The 17,889-nt window shown below is 38.3% G+C and overlaps 1 protein-coding gene across 4 annotated transcripts in view; it reads left to right on the top strand.

Moving 5' to 3' along the window:
- The window catches only part of diaph1 (diaphanous related formin 1), a 140,411-nt gene that overhangs the window by 113,866 nt on the left and 8,656 nt on the right, over window positions 1-17,889 (top strand). For 3 of the 4 annotated variants that reach the window (XM_012959694.3, XM_031898781.1, XM_012959695.3), the window contains 9 exons: window positions 392-487; window positions 3,609-3,703; window positions 7,089-7,190; window positions 7,778-8,017; window positions 8,501-8,630; window positions 8,815-8,939; window positions 9,780-9,944; window positions 11,129-11,264; window positions 17,225-17,311. In XM_012959694.3, the coding sequence (XP_012815148.2) occupies window positions 392-487; window positions 3,609-3,703; window positions 7,089-7,190; window positions 7,778-8,017; window positions 8,501-8,630; window positions 8,815-8,939; window positions 9,780-9,944; window positions 11,129-11,264; window positions 17,225-17,311 (1,176 nt within the window). Of the gene's footprint in view, window positions 1-391; window positions 488-3,608; window positions 3,704-7,088; window positions 7,191-7,777; window positions 8,018-8,500; window positions 8,631-8,814; window positions 8,940-9,778; window positions 9,945-11,128; window positions 11,265-17,224; window positions 17,312-17,889 lie in introns of all 4 variants that reach the window. The other variant, XM_031898780.1, reaches the window with a different exon arrangement.

Below are 17,889 nucleotides of genomic sequence, written 5' to 3'. Positions count from 1 at the left end.
CATGGTGTAATAACTCATTAACAATCAGACATTCACTTTCCCTATGCATGCTGCACTTTGCCAATACTCATTCTGAGTAATTGCTCTGAGAGTTTTACACTGGTGGGAATTTGCATACTGTTTCTGCATAAACCCACACAAACATAACATTTACCCTGCTAGATCCTTTGTAAAGAGTTGCCCAAGAAGAGGGTGCAAAGGGATTTTATGGGGTGACTTTTACAGTAGAATGAATTGTAAAGGAACTGAATTTTGTGAGTAGCGGTTGTATTGATATGAAGTATTTAATTGTGTTAGAAAACAATAAATGCCAGGAGGATCATTTTCCTTCTTTTAAGTATCATTTTAATCTCTGTGTTTTAGCTCTTACCATTTTATTGCTCTCTTCTAGCAAAAAAAGCAGAAGATGGTGATGACAAAAAAGCAGCCCAGAAGAAAAAGACAAAGGAGCTCAAAGTCTTGGATTCCAAGACAGCCCAAAACCTATGTAAGTCTTAATGGGATTCTATCATGATTTTTTGTGGTGTGCCTTTTATTTCTAATTTACACTGTTTACAATGCATTGTTTCTCTACTCCCATGTAACTGGAGGAGTCCCAATCCAGACTTGGATTTCTAACTATTGAGTGCTATTCTGATACCTACTGGGAGCTGCTATCTTGCTCCTTTACCATTGTTCTGCTGATCGGCTGCTGGAGGTGGGGGTGGGAAAATTGACCGAAGTTTATTAGTGCACAAGTCACATGGCTGTGGCCCCATGTGAAATTTTAAAATGAAAGAGAAAAATCTGTTCATTCTTTAAAAAAAAAAAAAAACAGATTTCAATGCAGAATTCTGCTGGAGAAGGTCTATTAACTATTTTATATTTTGAAAAAAAAAAACATGTTTACCCATGACAGTATTCCTTTAACCCCAGAGATAATTACCAGTGTGGGAAGCTTTCACGCCATTCCAAGCCCTTCCACATTTGTGCCGCAGAGCACTAAGGCAATTTCATTAAAACTACTAATTTTGGTTGTTTTGTAAATAATTTAATTTAAAACTTTCGCCAGTGGAACATCTTTGGCATTTGGTGAAATTCAGTTACACTTGTACGTGTTGGGAAGATTGATCAGCAATCTGTTGCACAATGATACATTTTGTATCCATTTCTGTGTGCAACCTAATCTGATACAGGGATGCCAGAAGTTGCTATATCTGAGTAGGCTATGAAAGCATGCACGGAAACACAAGGTGATATCTAACAGATCAAAGAGCCATTAATACTAAAATACAAACTGATCTAACAGGGAAAATAACATTCACAAATGGTTATGTAAAAATTTACAAATATTCACCAGTGCTATCTTAGATCAAAATATTTATGAAAGATCAAACACAAATATTGAATTTATAAAGCAGTTTGGTTTCAGATTTAGCCGATGTAGTTTTACGGTAGGGCAGAGGGTATCACAATGATGATCAAAGAACAAAAAGGGGATTATAGTTTTTAACATTAAGGATGTACAACTAGCTGCCTTTAACCTACACATCCCACCTTCCCTCTGTCGGCCAAACCTACAGCCCCTTAGCTGGAGTAAACAGATGGAGGGTCACAGGATGGACATTGCTGAGTTAAATTTATTTGTCTTATAAGATCGTGAGCCCAGCCCTCCTTAAGACTTTTCTAAAGGATATGTAACTTTCTCAGTACTGATGAGTAGCACCCTTTTTTGTATTAGAGAAACACTTCTATCCATGTATGTGTATTAGCATTTTCTTAACAAATTAGCAGATATGTCCTGTGCTATTGTCTTAGTTACAAAGGTTTTAAACTGGATCTAAGGCCTACCTTTTATTACAAGGCGCAGTGCAAAATTGCATCTATCCAGATGCTATTTACTAAGGCACTTGCATCAATATATTATATAAATTACACATGCACTAAGTTGCTGATTGTGTCCATTTTGCTGAAGAAGGTGCAAGCTGTAAGGTAAAGGGCATACGGATACAATAGAACCTTAGAATTAACACCTACCTTGATGAACTCTTATTTCCAGGACTTTTTTGCATGTTGTACCTACTGACTTGCCTTTAATAAATTATGCAGAAACTGCATTTTAAGGCACTCTGAGGTTTGGGCCACTAGAATTTCATACTACAGGTATCGGACCCCTTATCCGGAAACCCATTATCCAGAAAGCTCAGGAATTACTGAAAGCCTGTCTCCCATAGACTCCATTATAATCAAATAATTAGGATTTTTAAAATTGATTTCCTTTTTCTCTGTAATAATAAAACTGTGCTTTGTATTTGATCCTAACTAAGATATAATTAATCCTTATTGGATGCAAAACAATCCTATTGGATTTAATTAATGTTTTATTGATTTTTTAGTAGACTTAAGGTATGAAGATCCGAATTACGGAAAGACCCCTTATCCGGAATACCCTTGGTCCCGAGCATTCTGGATAACGGGTCCTATACCTGTATTATAGAAATTACCAAAATGCAACTTGCGTGTAATTTACCAATTTCAATGCAATCTGCTCTGGTAAATTATGTTCAAGTTGTGACACATACATAAACACTTACTCAAATGCACTGCATATGCATTGCATAGACCATAAAGTCCTAGCAAGAGTGGATATCTTATGTATCTTTTGTTTTCAGCCATGCACAGGGTTTCCTGGGAGAGTCAGCTAAAATGGGGGGAACTAAGTAATAAAGAAGCCTGGACAAGTGTAATTATTTTTCCAAAGAGCAGTGCCAACCTGGAGAAAAAGTTAGCAGTTTTATTTACTGGAGGGCACTCAATAAATTGCCCCCCCCCCCCCCCCGGCCCTCAACGTAAATTTAAATCTCCTTCTCTTCATTTTTCTTCCAACTTCATTTTGTGCCACCATGGCTGTGAAAAGGGTTTTAGCACTGCTTTATTAGTAATAAGCTATCCGTATGTTGCCTGTCTGTTTAAACTTGGCATGAGTCAAGAAGGAGACAAACCATTTACATTCAGGGGAGGGCTTCCTCCCTTTACAATACCATTCAGCATACATACCACTTAAGGAACTGGAATTGCACCCAGTAAACATACACCCAGTGTGCTTGAGGGCAAGCATCCTTTAATTCATTTTTAATAGTTGGCTTCTTATTTCCCAAGTAGAAGCTTAGAGTGATCACTGCAGCAAAACTGGACAGGAAAACAAAACTTTCATATATATAATTTTGTGTGATGATATGATAGAATGCAATAAGTAAGAAAGCATATTTGATGCTTCTGGTATACACATCCACATACACGTTCCCACAGGCACTTGCATGCTTCCAATATGTCAATTAATTTTGCTCCTTTAGTATCTTTTGGCAATAATGCTTGTGGATTTTACAGTCATGCAAAAGAAGATAGGTAGCTAAATGATATTAATGGATAGAAATACATATTTAATGAAAGGCTGTAATGGCACTAAATTTGTTAAGAACAAACATTGGCTAAAAATGTTAGCGTTCTAGATACATTACACCCTACTCTACAATACCATCACTTTAATTCTCCATACTCTTTCTCTTTAGCTAAGTCAGGCTGGTGTGCGTTCCTGTTATTGATTGGTGGGGTTTTTTTTGCCTTTGCAGCAATCTTCCTTGGGTCGTTCCGCATGCCATACGAAGAGATCAAAAATGTGATCCTACAGGTCAATGAGGAAGTGCTGACTGAATCTATGGTTTCAGTAAGTAAAAAAAACCATTACCTGGATTTGTCTTGGTCACTAGAGTTCTGTTTACCAAGTATAGGATTTTAGTCCCTATGTAAAATACAAGTTGCTAGAGTATAAAGACTGAGTGTTCAGAAAGTAAGATCATCTGAATGGCTAATTATTTATTTTTCTTCAGAATAGCTTGCATGCGATGTGATAATTATTATGTCAGAATCATTGGTATACATTCTAAAACAGATAATCCCTATGATTACTCCATCTCCAGCCCTGTAAGGGTGTGTTGGCTTTGAGAATTTACATCCTTTGTATATTTGGCTAAAAATTCCCCAGCATCACAAAAACATGCTAGTTTCCATTGAAATGATAACTTTCTAATCTAACTTTCAAAATTGTAGTAGCGTAAATAAACACACAGTTATTTAATAATTAGTCCAGTAGTATAAGCTTACATGACAGGCAAACCTCATTTTTTGCTTGATAATTTGCAATGTCCCCTAAGCTTAGCTTCTCAACAGCTGCCCAGAGCTTACTGAGCATGTGAGTGCCACTGGCATGTCTAACAAAATCCAAGATGGTGATGTTACAGAGTTGCTGACCCTTTAGGCTGGTGCAATATGTTTAATATTTAAAATATGGCATTTCTAGCCATATTCATTTTTAGGGTTTAGTTCTTTAAAGGGAATATATATATTCACACACAAACCTTAATGTAATATTACTCAGAGTACTCTTCTGCTGCAGCAATATTGTTTTCTCTTTTTTTATCATATATGCAATTTACAATGCAAATATCATGAATGTGTGACATGAGTGGGGTGTTAGTTTGTCTGAGCAGAACAGCAGAAGTTTGTTACTGATGTATATATATATATGTATATCTTTATTTATAAAGCGCTACTCATGTACGCAACGCTGTACAGTAGAATACATTAATACAAACAGGGAGTTATTAAGATGATAATAGATAAATACAAAGTATAACAATAAATGCAAATAAATACAAGATACAGTTGCAAAAAGATAAGAGTCAAAGACGCAAGTGGATAGAGGTCCCTGCCCCGTAGAGCTTACAATCTATATGGGAGGGTAGCTTACAGACACAGATAGGCAAATATAAGTGCTGTAGGTCACAGTGGGTGACACTACAATATGTACCAGATCAGGTGCTGTGCGAGTGCTCCAAAAGGGAGTCTTTAAGTTTAGTTTTAAAAAGACTGAGGGAGGATTCTCTCCGGAGAATATCAGGGAGGGCATTCCAAATATAAGGGGCAGCAAGGCAGAAAGGTTTAAGGTGGGAAACTGCAGTACCGTATATACTCGAGTATAAGCCGACCCGAGTATAAGCCGAAGAAAACTGGAAAAACTTATTGACTCAAGTATAAGCCTAGGGTGGGAAATGCAGCCGCTACTGCTAAGTTTCAATAATCAAATTATTTAATAAAAGGACACTCACAAGTGCTTACATGACTACCATATTAATAAAGGTACTATACACAAGGTATGGGCTGGAAAATGAGGCGCATCCAACATAAGATAACCATATGCAAGGTTGTACAGGTTAATATCTCATTTAATTTTACATACATATTGAAATTGTGATGTGTAAATTTGTTATTTAATTCTTACATAGTTCTGTATACTTTTTGGGGTGAGTGATGTAGAATCACAAGTTTAAGAAAGATAAGATCATGTGTACTAGGAAACAGTAAATATTTCTGACTCTTATCTCATCCAGTCTCTTCTGAAAACCACTCTCTGGTTGCTAAGGTAAACAAGGCCATAGCAACCAGATATGGACCTTAGATTGCAAGCTTCTCCAGGGCAGGGACTGATGTGAAATAAATAAAAGTAAATTAAAAAAAACATAAGAGCATTCCCTTACTATGTGCAGGGCAGGATGCAATCTGCCATGTTTTCTGCAATGGAGCACAAAAGGCCCATTTTCTTCAAACTGTGGCATATCCCATGTAGCGCAGTGTGAACCCCCCCTGTTACTAACTTATGCAATTTTAAGTTTACATTCAGACCTAAGAGATACGTTATGATAATACATGTGGCTGTTTGCACCACAACATGAACGGTAATACCTATGCCCAATTGGAACTGCATTGCAGAACTGCATAGGAGACAGTATAGGCAGCAATATCACCATGCATCCTTGTCCAACCGGCGCATCAAATACAACAATTTGATTCTATTTTTATAAATTTTGAGCCATCTCCAGTATCCTATATCCAAGCTTTGTGTCTTTCACACTCACACCAAAGTTGCAATATAACCTATATTATACCTGGAAGAGGCCATGATGGTGAACCACTGACAAAGTGCATGAAAAGTATAACTAAGTTAACTGCAGATTGGGCGATGTATCGTATGTTCCTGCCTTAGTCCTACCGGCGCTGATGACAATCAGCCACCCCAGCACGCTCACTCGTTGCGCATCCTTGTCCATCCCAAGCCCAGCACGCACACGCGCGAGCAAGCGCACGTCCGGGAGTGCAGAACGTAAACTACCGTATATACTCGAGGGTGCCTTTTTCAGCACATTATTGGTGCTGAAAAACTCGGCTTATACTCAAGTATATACGGTATGTATGCTATTCTTTGTTTAATAGGAAGCCATGATAAGGACTTTAGCAGGGGAAGGGCCTGAACTCTCCTAGATGAGAGGAGGAGAATTCTGGCAGCAGTATTTAAAATATAGGGGTATATTTATCATGCTGTGTAAAAAGTGGAGTAAAACATTTCCTGTGATGATGCTCATAGCAGCCAATCAGATGCTTTGCTTTGGTTTTCTAACTGTTGAAATCTAGTTGCTGATTGGTTGCCCTGGGCAACATCACCAGTAATGCTTCACTTCACTTTTTACACAGCATGATAAATATACCCCATAATGTAGGGGGGAAATATGGGAGTTAGGGAGGCCGGTAAGTAGCAGGTTACAGTAGTCAAGTCAGGATAGGATCAGAGCTTGCATGAGCAGTCTAGCTGTTTTAGTAGAAAGAAAGGGACGGATTTTGGCAATATTGCGTAAGAAAAAGTGATCTCCTGGCGATTCCCTGCTCTGTCACATTGAGAGATAGAACTAAGCAGAGAAATAACAGGTGATGCTTCCTGCATTATGTTAAGGTTTTTCCATTGGGACCAGCCTCAGGGGGATGCTTCTCTTACACATTCATAATATTAGCAGTGTAAAAGAATAATGTAAAGTTCAAAAGTTCTTGGAAGAGAAGTTTTGTGGCTGGATATATGTGAAGAATATAATGTTGCACTTTATAAGCATTCAGTGTATAAAAGATCTATACAATTTAAAATGTTATTTATTTCAAATAAAAAGTGACTTATGATGGCTTGCGCCAAGAAAGCTCCTCTAATTCAGCTCTCCTGTTTTCTTTAGAATCTGATCAAGCAGTTACCAGAACCAGATCAGTTACAGATGTTAACAGAGTTCAAGAATGAGTACAAGGATTTGGCAGAACCAGAGCAGTTTGGAGTAGTGGTAAGTATTACTTTAATCATGTTGTTTTTTGTGCTATATCATGTATTGCCACGGAAAATGTATTACCAGATGTGTCCTAACTTCTGCTTGCCCCCTCCCCCCAATTGTTTATGATAATTTGCTCTAAATATATTTTATAATGTAATACAGTGAAACCTCAATTTTACATCCCCTGATTTTACATTTTCCTTGATTTTGCACTATTTTTTTATGGTTCCCTGAAAAACTTAAAATGGGGGTTCTACTGTATACAACTTTTATACAAAATCCCTTTAAAAGAGCAACATTCTGCAGAATTGGCATTTCGGAAAGTTAAACCGAATTGGTTTGGGAAGTTTGTATTGAAGCCGGGTTCTCCTTGCTAGCAGTACTGAACACTGTTAAAAAACATCAACAAAGTCCTACCCCGGTTGTGGTAACTTTCTGCTTTGGGCATCATGACAAAGCTGTGAGACTGTACCTGGGTAGGCAGCTGTTTGAATATCTTGATGTATTTCTAAGTATAGAAAGATTAATTTATCTTTTAGCAAAACAATAACTGGAAATAACATAATTTAACAACTTCTGTCCATGTTACTCTCTTTCAGATGTGCAGTGTCCCCCGTTTGCGGCCACGACTAAATGCCATTCTCTTTAAACTTCTTTTTAATGAGCAAATTGAAAATATCAAGCCAGACATTGTGTCAGTTACAGCTGCTTGCGAAGAAGTGCAAAAGTGCCAAAGCTTTGCTAGTCTCCTGGAAATCACACTGCTGGTTGGGAACTTCATGAACGCAGGATCAAGGAACGCTGATGCTTATGGCTTTGACATTAGCTTTCTCTGCAAGGTTAGAATCAAAAAGCACCTCTCTTCTACACCTTTCTGGTTGGGTTCATTACCAAGGGATTCTGAAGTCTCTTAGTTTGCATGACTTGTGGCTCACAGGGGCACCTTTGAAGGATTAGAACGCAAATTGATCTCACATCATACCTTAGTGTAATTGGTGTCAGAATTTTTTTTTTTTTGTTCAAGCTCCCCTTGAAGCAAGAACTTTGTTCATAGGACCCTTAGCTCGCAAGAAAGTTGCAGTAACATAAAAAAAAAGCTATTCACAAGTAGTTTAAAGAGCGTCTTGTGGAGCAAATGAGTGTTCAAACTACAAATCTCATATTTGCAGTACACTTAAGTGGGATGGCTTCAGGTCTGTGAATTAGAATATGCACTGTGCAACTTAGAGGCATTGTATTAATTACGTTTTACACTTAATTCTGATGAATGCTCTGCTCTCGGATTTTAAAAGAACGCCTTTATTTTCATCTCTTTTCGCAAGTTGAAAGATACCAAATCAGCGGACCAGAAGACCACACTGCTGCATTTCCTTGTTGAGACTTGTGAGAATGACTACCCTGATGTACTGAAGTTTCCAGATGAGATGGTTCATGTAGAAAAGGCCAGTAGAGGTACTTTTCCCCATTACATGCCCCTTTTACTGTATGTCAAGTCTCTTAAGTATGTATTTTTTGCCACCATTTTGACTCTGATACTTTGTCTTATGCTTCCTAGTTACAGTATATTTTGGCTCTATAGCATGCTAGTTTTGCCTTCAGTGCTGCAGTGCATACAATTTCTTGTCTGTCCTTCCAGTGTCAGCTGAAACATTGCAAAAGAACCTGGATCAAATGAAAAAGCAGATTGCAGACCTTCAAAGGGACATTGATAGCTTCCCACCAACAGAAGATGAGAAGGATAAGTTTGTAGAAAAAATGACAATATCCTTTTATTATAAATTGATTAAAATTGTGTTAACTCGAATTAAAAGTTGACGTTACCAATAAAAAAAATACACTACAGATCAATTTTAAGCATTATCTCAAGAAGGTCTTAATGTTAGTGCCCTGATGGCTAAACTGCTATATTGGTGGCTAAACTGTTCAGTGCACCCTGATCAAAAATTTAGAACTAATATTTAGACTAAAATTGTAGGTTAAACACTAAAAATAACAAATCGGAGGATGTTCTGAAAATGAAATAGTTGGCAGACACTGATTGTAAGAAAGTGAGCTCCATTGTAGGTGCCCCAAAGGATATCGTCCGATACACAATTAATGCGCAGATTTTATCGTTAGCCGACCAAAATTTTCTAAGCTGTCCGATCGACTAAACGACTGATGACCCTAGTATGAAAATTGTCAGGGCGATAATTCTGAGGTTTTGTACGATTTTATCGGTGTGTGTATGGCCAGCTTTAAGCTTCCTGTCATCATTAGTATTGTATGTATGTATGTATATCTTTATTTATAAAGCGCTACTTATGTACGCAACGCTGTACAGTAGAATGCATTAATACAAACAGGGTATTAAGATAATAGATAAATACAAAGTATTACAATAAACACAAATAAATAAAATATACAGTTGCAATAAGAGAAGAGTCAAAGACACAAGAGGATGAAGGTCCCTGCCCTGTAGAGCTTACAATCTAGATTAGTATTACAGTTAAATGAGGCATCTGTGGCCTATAGCTATTTAAAGTGATCACCCTTCTATTTGTCTTAGTGCTTTACATGTTTCTGTACCTTTTGTTTATAAACCTTGACCATTTTTTATACATATTTGTCAAAGAAGCTCAAGAACAGTATACTAAGCTTTGCATGATGCACGAAAACATGCTGTCATTGTTCCAAGATTTGGGGAAATACTTTGTGTTTGACCCCAAGAAAACATCCATTGAAGAGTTCTTCGCAGACCTGCAGAATTTCCGGAACATGTTCTTGGCAAGTGACAATCACATTGGCATAATCCTTCTGATTTTTTAGACTCTCCATTCTCCTCTCCTCCCTCCCACTAACAATATTCACACCCCCATATATACTTCAGTCCCAGTAGCCCACCTAAGAATGGATCATACTTTCATTGCTTCGCTGTTCTTCTGAACATTCTCAGAATGCGGATATGTAGGATTTACATATTTATGACAACAGTGGCCAGCAATCCCCATTGGTTTTTCAGTAATTCTTTAGTTATTATAAGTTATGTATGAGGGTTGGGGTGATAAAGTTGCCAGAAACAATACGGCGGAGTGTAAATAGTACACTGAGGCAGGCAGATGGTTTAGTACAGTTTTGGGTTAATTTTGTGAGTTTTCTCTACCTGCCTTTGCTACAAACTTAATTTGTAAGCTGGAGCGGGTTGAGGGTTTGCTGAGCCTGGGTCATTTAAAGTACAATTATTTGAACTAATTGTAGTGCCACAAATGTACACAGTGCTTTTCAAACTGCTGGGTTTGTGACTAGCAGTGGCATATACAAATATGCTGTGTTGTGCCAAGAAATATTTTGAATATAGTAATGAGAGATCCTTGCTTGTCAGTGGCAATTATTCACTTTGCTGGCGAAAATAGTACCTGAAGCACCTCCCCAGCTAGTCAGAGAACTAATTGTATATACTTCATGTACTTTAAAGGGGGTTTTCACCTAGCATTTTGTTCAACAGCTCTCCAGTTTGAAATGTGAAATTTAGGGCTCTGGCACACGGGGAGATTAGTCGCCCGCGACAAAACTCCCTGTTCGCGGGCGACTAATCTCCCCGAGTTGCCTTCACCTGCCATCCCACCGGCAAAAATGTAAGTCGCCGGTGGGATGGCACACACGGCGGCGCGATTTCGCGCAAATCGCCGAAGTTGCCTCGCGAGGCTTTTTCGGCGATTTTCGCGGGCAACTAATCTCCCCGTGTGCCAGAGCCCTTATGGTTGCTAGGGTCTTTTTTTTACCTTAGCTACTAAGCAGTGGGTTGAATGAGAGATTGGGATATGAATAGGCCTGAATAGAAAGATAAGGAATACTAGTTTAACTGGTTCAGTGATTTATTTGTTCCACCAAAGTACACTTCATGCCAAGCACCCCTTACACCTACCCACCTCTAGAATACTCTGAAGATAGATTATGTTATCTTCATGCAGCACGCTCTGAAAGAGAACCAGAAGAGACGGGAAGCAGAAGAAAAGATGAAAAGAGCCAAACTTGCCAAAGAGAAGGCAGAGAAGGAACGGTTAGAGAAGCAGCAGAAGAAAGAACAACTGATTGATATGAATGCAGGTAAGCAGTGCACAGAATGGCATATATATACCTGTTCTAGTATTTACTTTCTTTGCAGCATAGCACTGCTTTCCGACTTTCTCCATTGGTAGCTTTTGTTTGTTTGCCCTATTTAGCTCAAGAAATAACAAGTACCAAAGACTTTTTGTGTTTAAAACAGTAGACAAAATAGACATGTTTTTTTTCCCTCCAAGTCTTTTCTTTTTTTTTTTTTTTACCCAGTTTTAGGTAATCTGCTCCTTTGTAGAAGGTACTTTTTTGAGCTTACCTTCCTATAAATAAGAATAAGGCTGGAGAAAAACACAACTGGATATGGAATGGGAGAAAATATAGTGCAGTTTGTTCTAGAAATTTTTATAGTATAGAAAAGTTCTAACTCTCGGAAAGGATGTCATCGATCATAAAAGCATGATAGCTTTTTATCATTTGCTTGCTCTATTAGGATGAAATACTGTAGCTAAACACACACTGAATTATCATTAAAATAGAAATATATAAAATGCCTATAAAAATGCAAATAACATGCACAAAATTAAAATGCAAACAAAATCATTTAAATCATAGTTATGTTTTTGGTTCATGATTTTGGGGCCTCCTGCTTGGCACAGTGAATGCTAAAGAGGCTAGTTGCTGTCAAAGCTTATACACTAGAACTCAATGAAAAGATTTTGTTACCTTCAACACAAAATTCTGGGCTGTAATTACAGATTTGCTGTATGAGTCATTTTCTATGCAAATAGGGTGTTACTTCCAGCTTGTCCTTACATGCTGACTTGCATTATATCATTAACTGAACAAACCAGGTCTATTTAACATTTCTATTAAGGCTGATGCCACACGTGGCGTTTTTACGCTGCGTATTTTCTAATTCTCTCGGCGGCTGAAAAACGCCTGATATCATCATCCATAGAAATAACTTGAAAAGACGCGAAGCAAACCACACAAAGCGTAAATACGCTAGAAAACGCCTTAGCACGGATTTTTCAAGCGTAGGCTGAAATACGCCAGTACTTGCAAAGCAAGCTATTCCTATGTATACGCAAATGCAGCTGCCAGACCTAGCAGAAATACGCAGCGTTTTTTGCTATTTCACACTATTAGCACCATGGCAACGGGATTTGCTTACGTCACCAGTTCTAGGCTGAAAAACGCCATGTGTGGCTTGTGTGGCGTTTTTAGGCTGAGAAAAAACGCAGCGTAAAAACGCCACGTGTGGCATCAGCCTTAAAGTTAAAAAAAAATCCTATTCTTTCAGTACACAATAATAGGGGGCATTTATTAAAATGTTTTTCCTAAATGAAAATCAATAGTAAATAAATACAATAAAGTTTTCATAGGCAATATTTACCTGGCACTAGCTTGTCATTGGTATTTTTCTAATTGTTAATTAGACTTGTATGGGCCTTTGACCAGTTCATGCTCCTTCTTTAGATGGAGAAATATGCATCTGGGCCATACAGGACCTGATAAAAGCTGGTGTTGGTCTGAGTCCGCAGCTTATCACCTGTCTTACCTGACAGATATATGGCCAATATTTGACCAGATGTCTATCAGCCAGGTTTAAAATTCCCATTGGGCTGAATAGCACATTGGGCAGTTGATGCAGTCCTCGTCCCTGATCGCTTGGCCCCAGGGAGCAATGGGATGTCGCCCATCGGAATGGAAAGATCCGCTTGTTGGGTGACCTCCCCAAACAATCAAATCTTTTAGTGTATGACCAGATTTACTCATCCTGTACCCTGGCTGGTGAAAATGTTGTTTGGTGTCAATGTTATTTATAAGTAAACATTAAAATATAGGAAGGTTGGTATGTTTTTTTCAAGAAAAGTGTCAACCCTACTTCCTCTTAAGTTGGCATTCACAGTAATCAAGACCCGTTCCAAAATATGAGCCGGCTGAACTAGAACAAAATACCAGTGTTGATGAGCTCACGTGAGCCAGTTCTGCAGTGCAAGACCAAGCAAAATATATCATGGCCTGTGACTTACCTGGTGCAAACCTAGAGACCTCACTGGGGCATACATCCATAATTGATTATCTGCATCTCCCTAAAGTGATATCAGCAGTATTGCCTGTGCTTCTGGGGCCTCTGTGTACTTGAAATGCCAAGGCCACCGTCTAGGCTTTAAAAGCAGCACTGGACACATTTATGGTATCTTGTCCCAGGAGAGAAGCTGATTAAATAAGTAAACAGTTCTTGCAGCTTCAAAGCATGATTTAATTGCTTTGTGACTTTTTGTACCACTTTTTATGCAGTTTTGCTGAGCAGCAAGCCTGTTCCTTAGTCTACTACAGAACAGCACCACAGGCAGTATGTCTATGTTTGTCATTCACTGTATTAAACATCTCCCAGAAATACCTGGTATCTTGTATTGAACATCAGGGGAAAAATGTGCTACCCCTGTAATTTACTCTCTCAATCTTTTAACTTTTCCAAAGAATGTTACTTGTGTGTTATTTGAGGATATCCTGCAGGGCCAGTTGCTAATCAACTCCAGATGGCCTTCGTGGCTCTGGCTACATAACAGAGCATTGCTGTTTGGCCCTAAAGCATGTACAATAACCCTTTGTTAGGCACGGATATTCATGCAGCCATAGGAGAACCCACACTAGGGGTTGCACTAGTTATTTCTCCCCTAAGGCTCCATGGCCTTGTCTTTTGCTGAGTTTAAGTAAATATAAAATCTATTTGATGTCACAATAGAGGCAATTGCTACTTTCACATCTATTCTACAAATGTGAATGCTGTGAATGTTATGGCAACAATGAACACAGCCTAGAATGGTAGGGACCAGCGGTTTCCTGATAAGGGGTCTCTTCATAATTTGGTTCACTGCAACTTGTATACTTCAAATAATTGAAGCATTAATTAAACCCAATAGGATTGTTTTGCCTCCAATAAAGAATAATTATATCTTAGTTGGGATCAAGTACAGGTATGGGACCTGTTATCCAGAATGCTCGGGACCTGTTATCCAGAATGCTCGGGACCCGGGGTTTTCCGGATAAGGGATCTTTCTGTAATTTGAATCTCCATAACTTAAGTCTGCTAAAATTCATTTAAATATTGAATAAACCCAATAGGCTTGTATTGCCTCCAATAAGGATTAATTATATCTTAGTTGGGATCAAGTACAAGGTACTGTTTTATTATTACAGAGAAAAGGGAATCATTTAACCATTAAATAAACCCAATAGGGCTGTTCTGCCCCCAATAAGGGGTAATTATATCTTAGTTGGGATCAAGTACAGGTACTGTTTTATTATTACAGAGAAAAGGGAATCATTTAACCATGAAATAAACCCAATAGGGCTGTTCTGCCCCCAATAAGGGGTAATTATATCTTAGTTGGGATCAAGTACAAGGTACTGTTTTATTATTAGAGAGAGAGAGAAAGAAAGGAAATAATTTTTACAAAAATTTGAATTATTTGCTTATTAATGGAGTCTATGGGAGATGGCCTTCCCGTAATTCGGAAGTTTCTGGATAAGGGGTTTCCGGATAAGGCATCCCATACCTGTACAAGGTACTGTTATATTATTACATTAAAAAGGTAAATTTATTTTTAATATAATTAAATTAATAATTTGAATTATTTTATTAAAATGGACTCTAAGGGAGATGGCCTTCCTGTAATTCAAAGCTTTCTGGATATCGAGATTCTAGATTACGGATCCCATTCATATATGCTGCAGATGTGAAGTAGGAACTGTAATACCCAATATATTGCAGATTTCTTAGAAACATGGCTTTAAACTGAGCTTTAGTCCCAAAATTGAAGATTAAGGAAAAGTATAATCTCTGGGGGGAAGAAGGGAATCCAAAATGTTAGGTACCCCCCCAGTGATTGTAATCACTTACATTATACCCCAGGCTGGTGCTCCTGTTACGCGTATATTGTTATTGGCATGTTGTACATGCCTTTAGTAATACTGTCCTTAAATCTTGGACTTATTCCTATCTAGGTCAAGTTTTAAAACCACCGTTCTGCCAGCAGATGGCACCATTGTCAGCAACTCTGCTGCCGTAAATGCAATGACAGATGTTCCAATGTGCTTTTATAGATTTAGCTCTCATTGACTGCTTGTTGCTGTGGCAACAGGGAGGTAAAATACTGATTAACTGATGTTTAACCCTCAGCTTTCTGGGATGAAAGGGAAAGAGTGCCAAAAATTGCATGCTCAGCATGGGTACTCACTTAATAAGAGCGGCAGCTGCTTCTTGTGTTTTGGGTTTTTCTTGGGGGGGGAGGATGAGATGATTATCGCAGCTGCACAGTTTCACTTTCTTGTGTGAAGGAATGTGATTTGTTTTACAAATAAATGTTCTGTAGGAAGCTCAATCAATGGCCGAATTCCTATAAATCTTCCTATAATCTCCTTAGCAACTGCACTGAATCCAGCAGAACTCAGCCCAAAATTATGAACCCATGTTGACTGTAGGCAGTAAGCTCTGTGCACCCTGATTCCAGTTCACACAGGAGAGCAAATACTATTATTTATAATGTCAACCTTAATTCTACAGCACTATATTATAATGAGGGTATTTATGTATATAGTAGGTATTTAATACTGCAGTGCTGTGACATATTTGTTGTATAAAAACTATCATTACAGGGGGAAAAAAATCATTTTTCTATATTCACCCTTAAATAAATGAATGGAGTGTTATAGTCAGCCAGCAGAGGGCGCATGGAACTGCCTGTCTGTACAGTATTTGGCTCTGTTTAATTCAGCCTCCTCCCTCCTGTGTACTTGTGCAATGCAGGGAAAGGGAGGGCAGGCCTGCACTGCGGTGGAGGGAATGTCTCTAGTAACAAACGTAAGCAAGAAGTCCCCGTGATGCATGCTTTATTTATTTATCTATTTTTTCATTTATTGTTCTCTTGTCATGAATCCAAACAAGCAGCTTGTTGTTTAGAAGCACGGTGACACTCAGAGTTTCCTGCCCCTTGCACACTCGGAAATCTCTAAAGAATAAATCATAGGCATTACTATCTCACATTGCTTCTGCAAGCATTATAATATATACTGTATTGCATATAGTTATTTATGTGGTATTTTCCCTGTTAGAAAAGCATAGAGATAATATAATAGAAAAGCCGAACATATAGTGCCTCTGGAAAGTAGTTGGGAAGCCTGCTGCAATCAGTAATGTTTGATACAGTGTTTTACAATGCCATAAGTCCTCTCCCATTAACATATTGCAGTCAGCTCAGGCCTGATTGCTTATTATTCTATTAACCACTTTTCTGTATGTGGTAGTTCACTGGGGGATGGTTTTTATCCTCGCGTGTAAAGATTTGCAGCAGTACATTCATTTATATTATAAGGTTTGGTGGGTTGGTGTGTGAAAGGTTCCCATGGGTTTCATTACTTATTAAAGCTCAGTGACCCAAATGGTCAGTGAGGCGGATAAAGGATGCTGTACTGGGCAGGATAGAGCTATGTGTATCCACAACCCAGGTATAAACAGATTTCCCTGAGGCTGTCTGCTCAGAAAATCATATTATAGGCCCCATTCCACATTTTCCAATACTACAGTAAAAGCAGCTTAGCAAATTCCAATAGGTACTCTCCATATCCCCTTTCCTATGTGATACTGTTATATACTGGAACAGCTGACATTTCAGTGTAGTCTGCGTAGCTTTGGGACTCTTCATGTTACCCATGGAGGAATTTTAATGTAACATACAATAAACATGCATAAAATAAATACACCGATAATTTTTTCCTCTAAACACATTTCATTAGATCAAGCTGCGCTTTTCTTCCCCCCTGGAATGCCTTGGTTTATGGAGATGAGCCACATTTCCAAAACTATTGTGCCTAAAATATTTGTCATTTTCATCAACTTTTAGAGGAAACTTTTTCCAGGAGCAAAGTCTTCTGTCAACTAATGATAATGTCTGCTTGTAGTTTCTTTATTTAAAATGGGTTTATTTTTCCTCTTTCTCCAGAGGGTGACGAAACTGGCGTAATGGACAGCCTGCTTGAAGCTTTGAATTCGGGAGCTGCATTCAGAAGGAAAAGGGGTCCTCGGCAAGGCAAGTCTTTTTTAATCAGCTGCTCAGCCCATAGCCATTACTGCTTGGGGGCCAATTATGGAATTATATGCAGGCCAAATTCTTTTCAAGTGAATGTTTTGTTTGACATTTACCTTGTATGCCATATGCTAAAGGTGCAAGTATTTATATTATGTGTCATCTCAGTAGATGACATCAAAAAGTTTGCTTTTTGATGAAAATCAAAACTTTTGTTTTAGTGCAGATATGCTTATGTTTAGGCAAGCACTTGGGACCAGTTTGGCAGAGTCTTTTGTTAAACTGTACAGAGACTGACTAAAAAGCAAGGATGAACTGTCCTTGTTTAAACAAATGTTCTGTATAGGAATGTTCTGGGAAATTGAATAAATTATGGATACTGGTTAGTTATTATGGATACAATTAGATGGCACAAGCATTTAATTTACTTTTAATTGCAGGAAGTTTTATATTATTCTCCCCAAAATGATGCTTTTCTTTGTTTCTTCACACCCTGCCTCCAGTTGCTCATCTAACTGCCCCACTGATGGCAACAGGGAATATATTCACATCTTTGTCCGTGCTTGCATTTGTCCCTCACT

This window comes from Xenopus tropicalis, chromosome 3 (assembly GCF_000004195.4).
Source record: "Xenopus tropicalis strain Nigerian chromosome 3, UCB_Xtro_10.0, whole genome shotgun sequence".
Taxonomy (NCBI): Eukaryota; Metazoa; Chordata; class Amphibia; order Anura; family Pipidae; genus Xenopus; species Xenopus tropicalis.
This window is presented reverse-complemented; position numbering and strand designations above follow the sequence as displayed.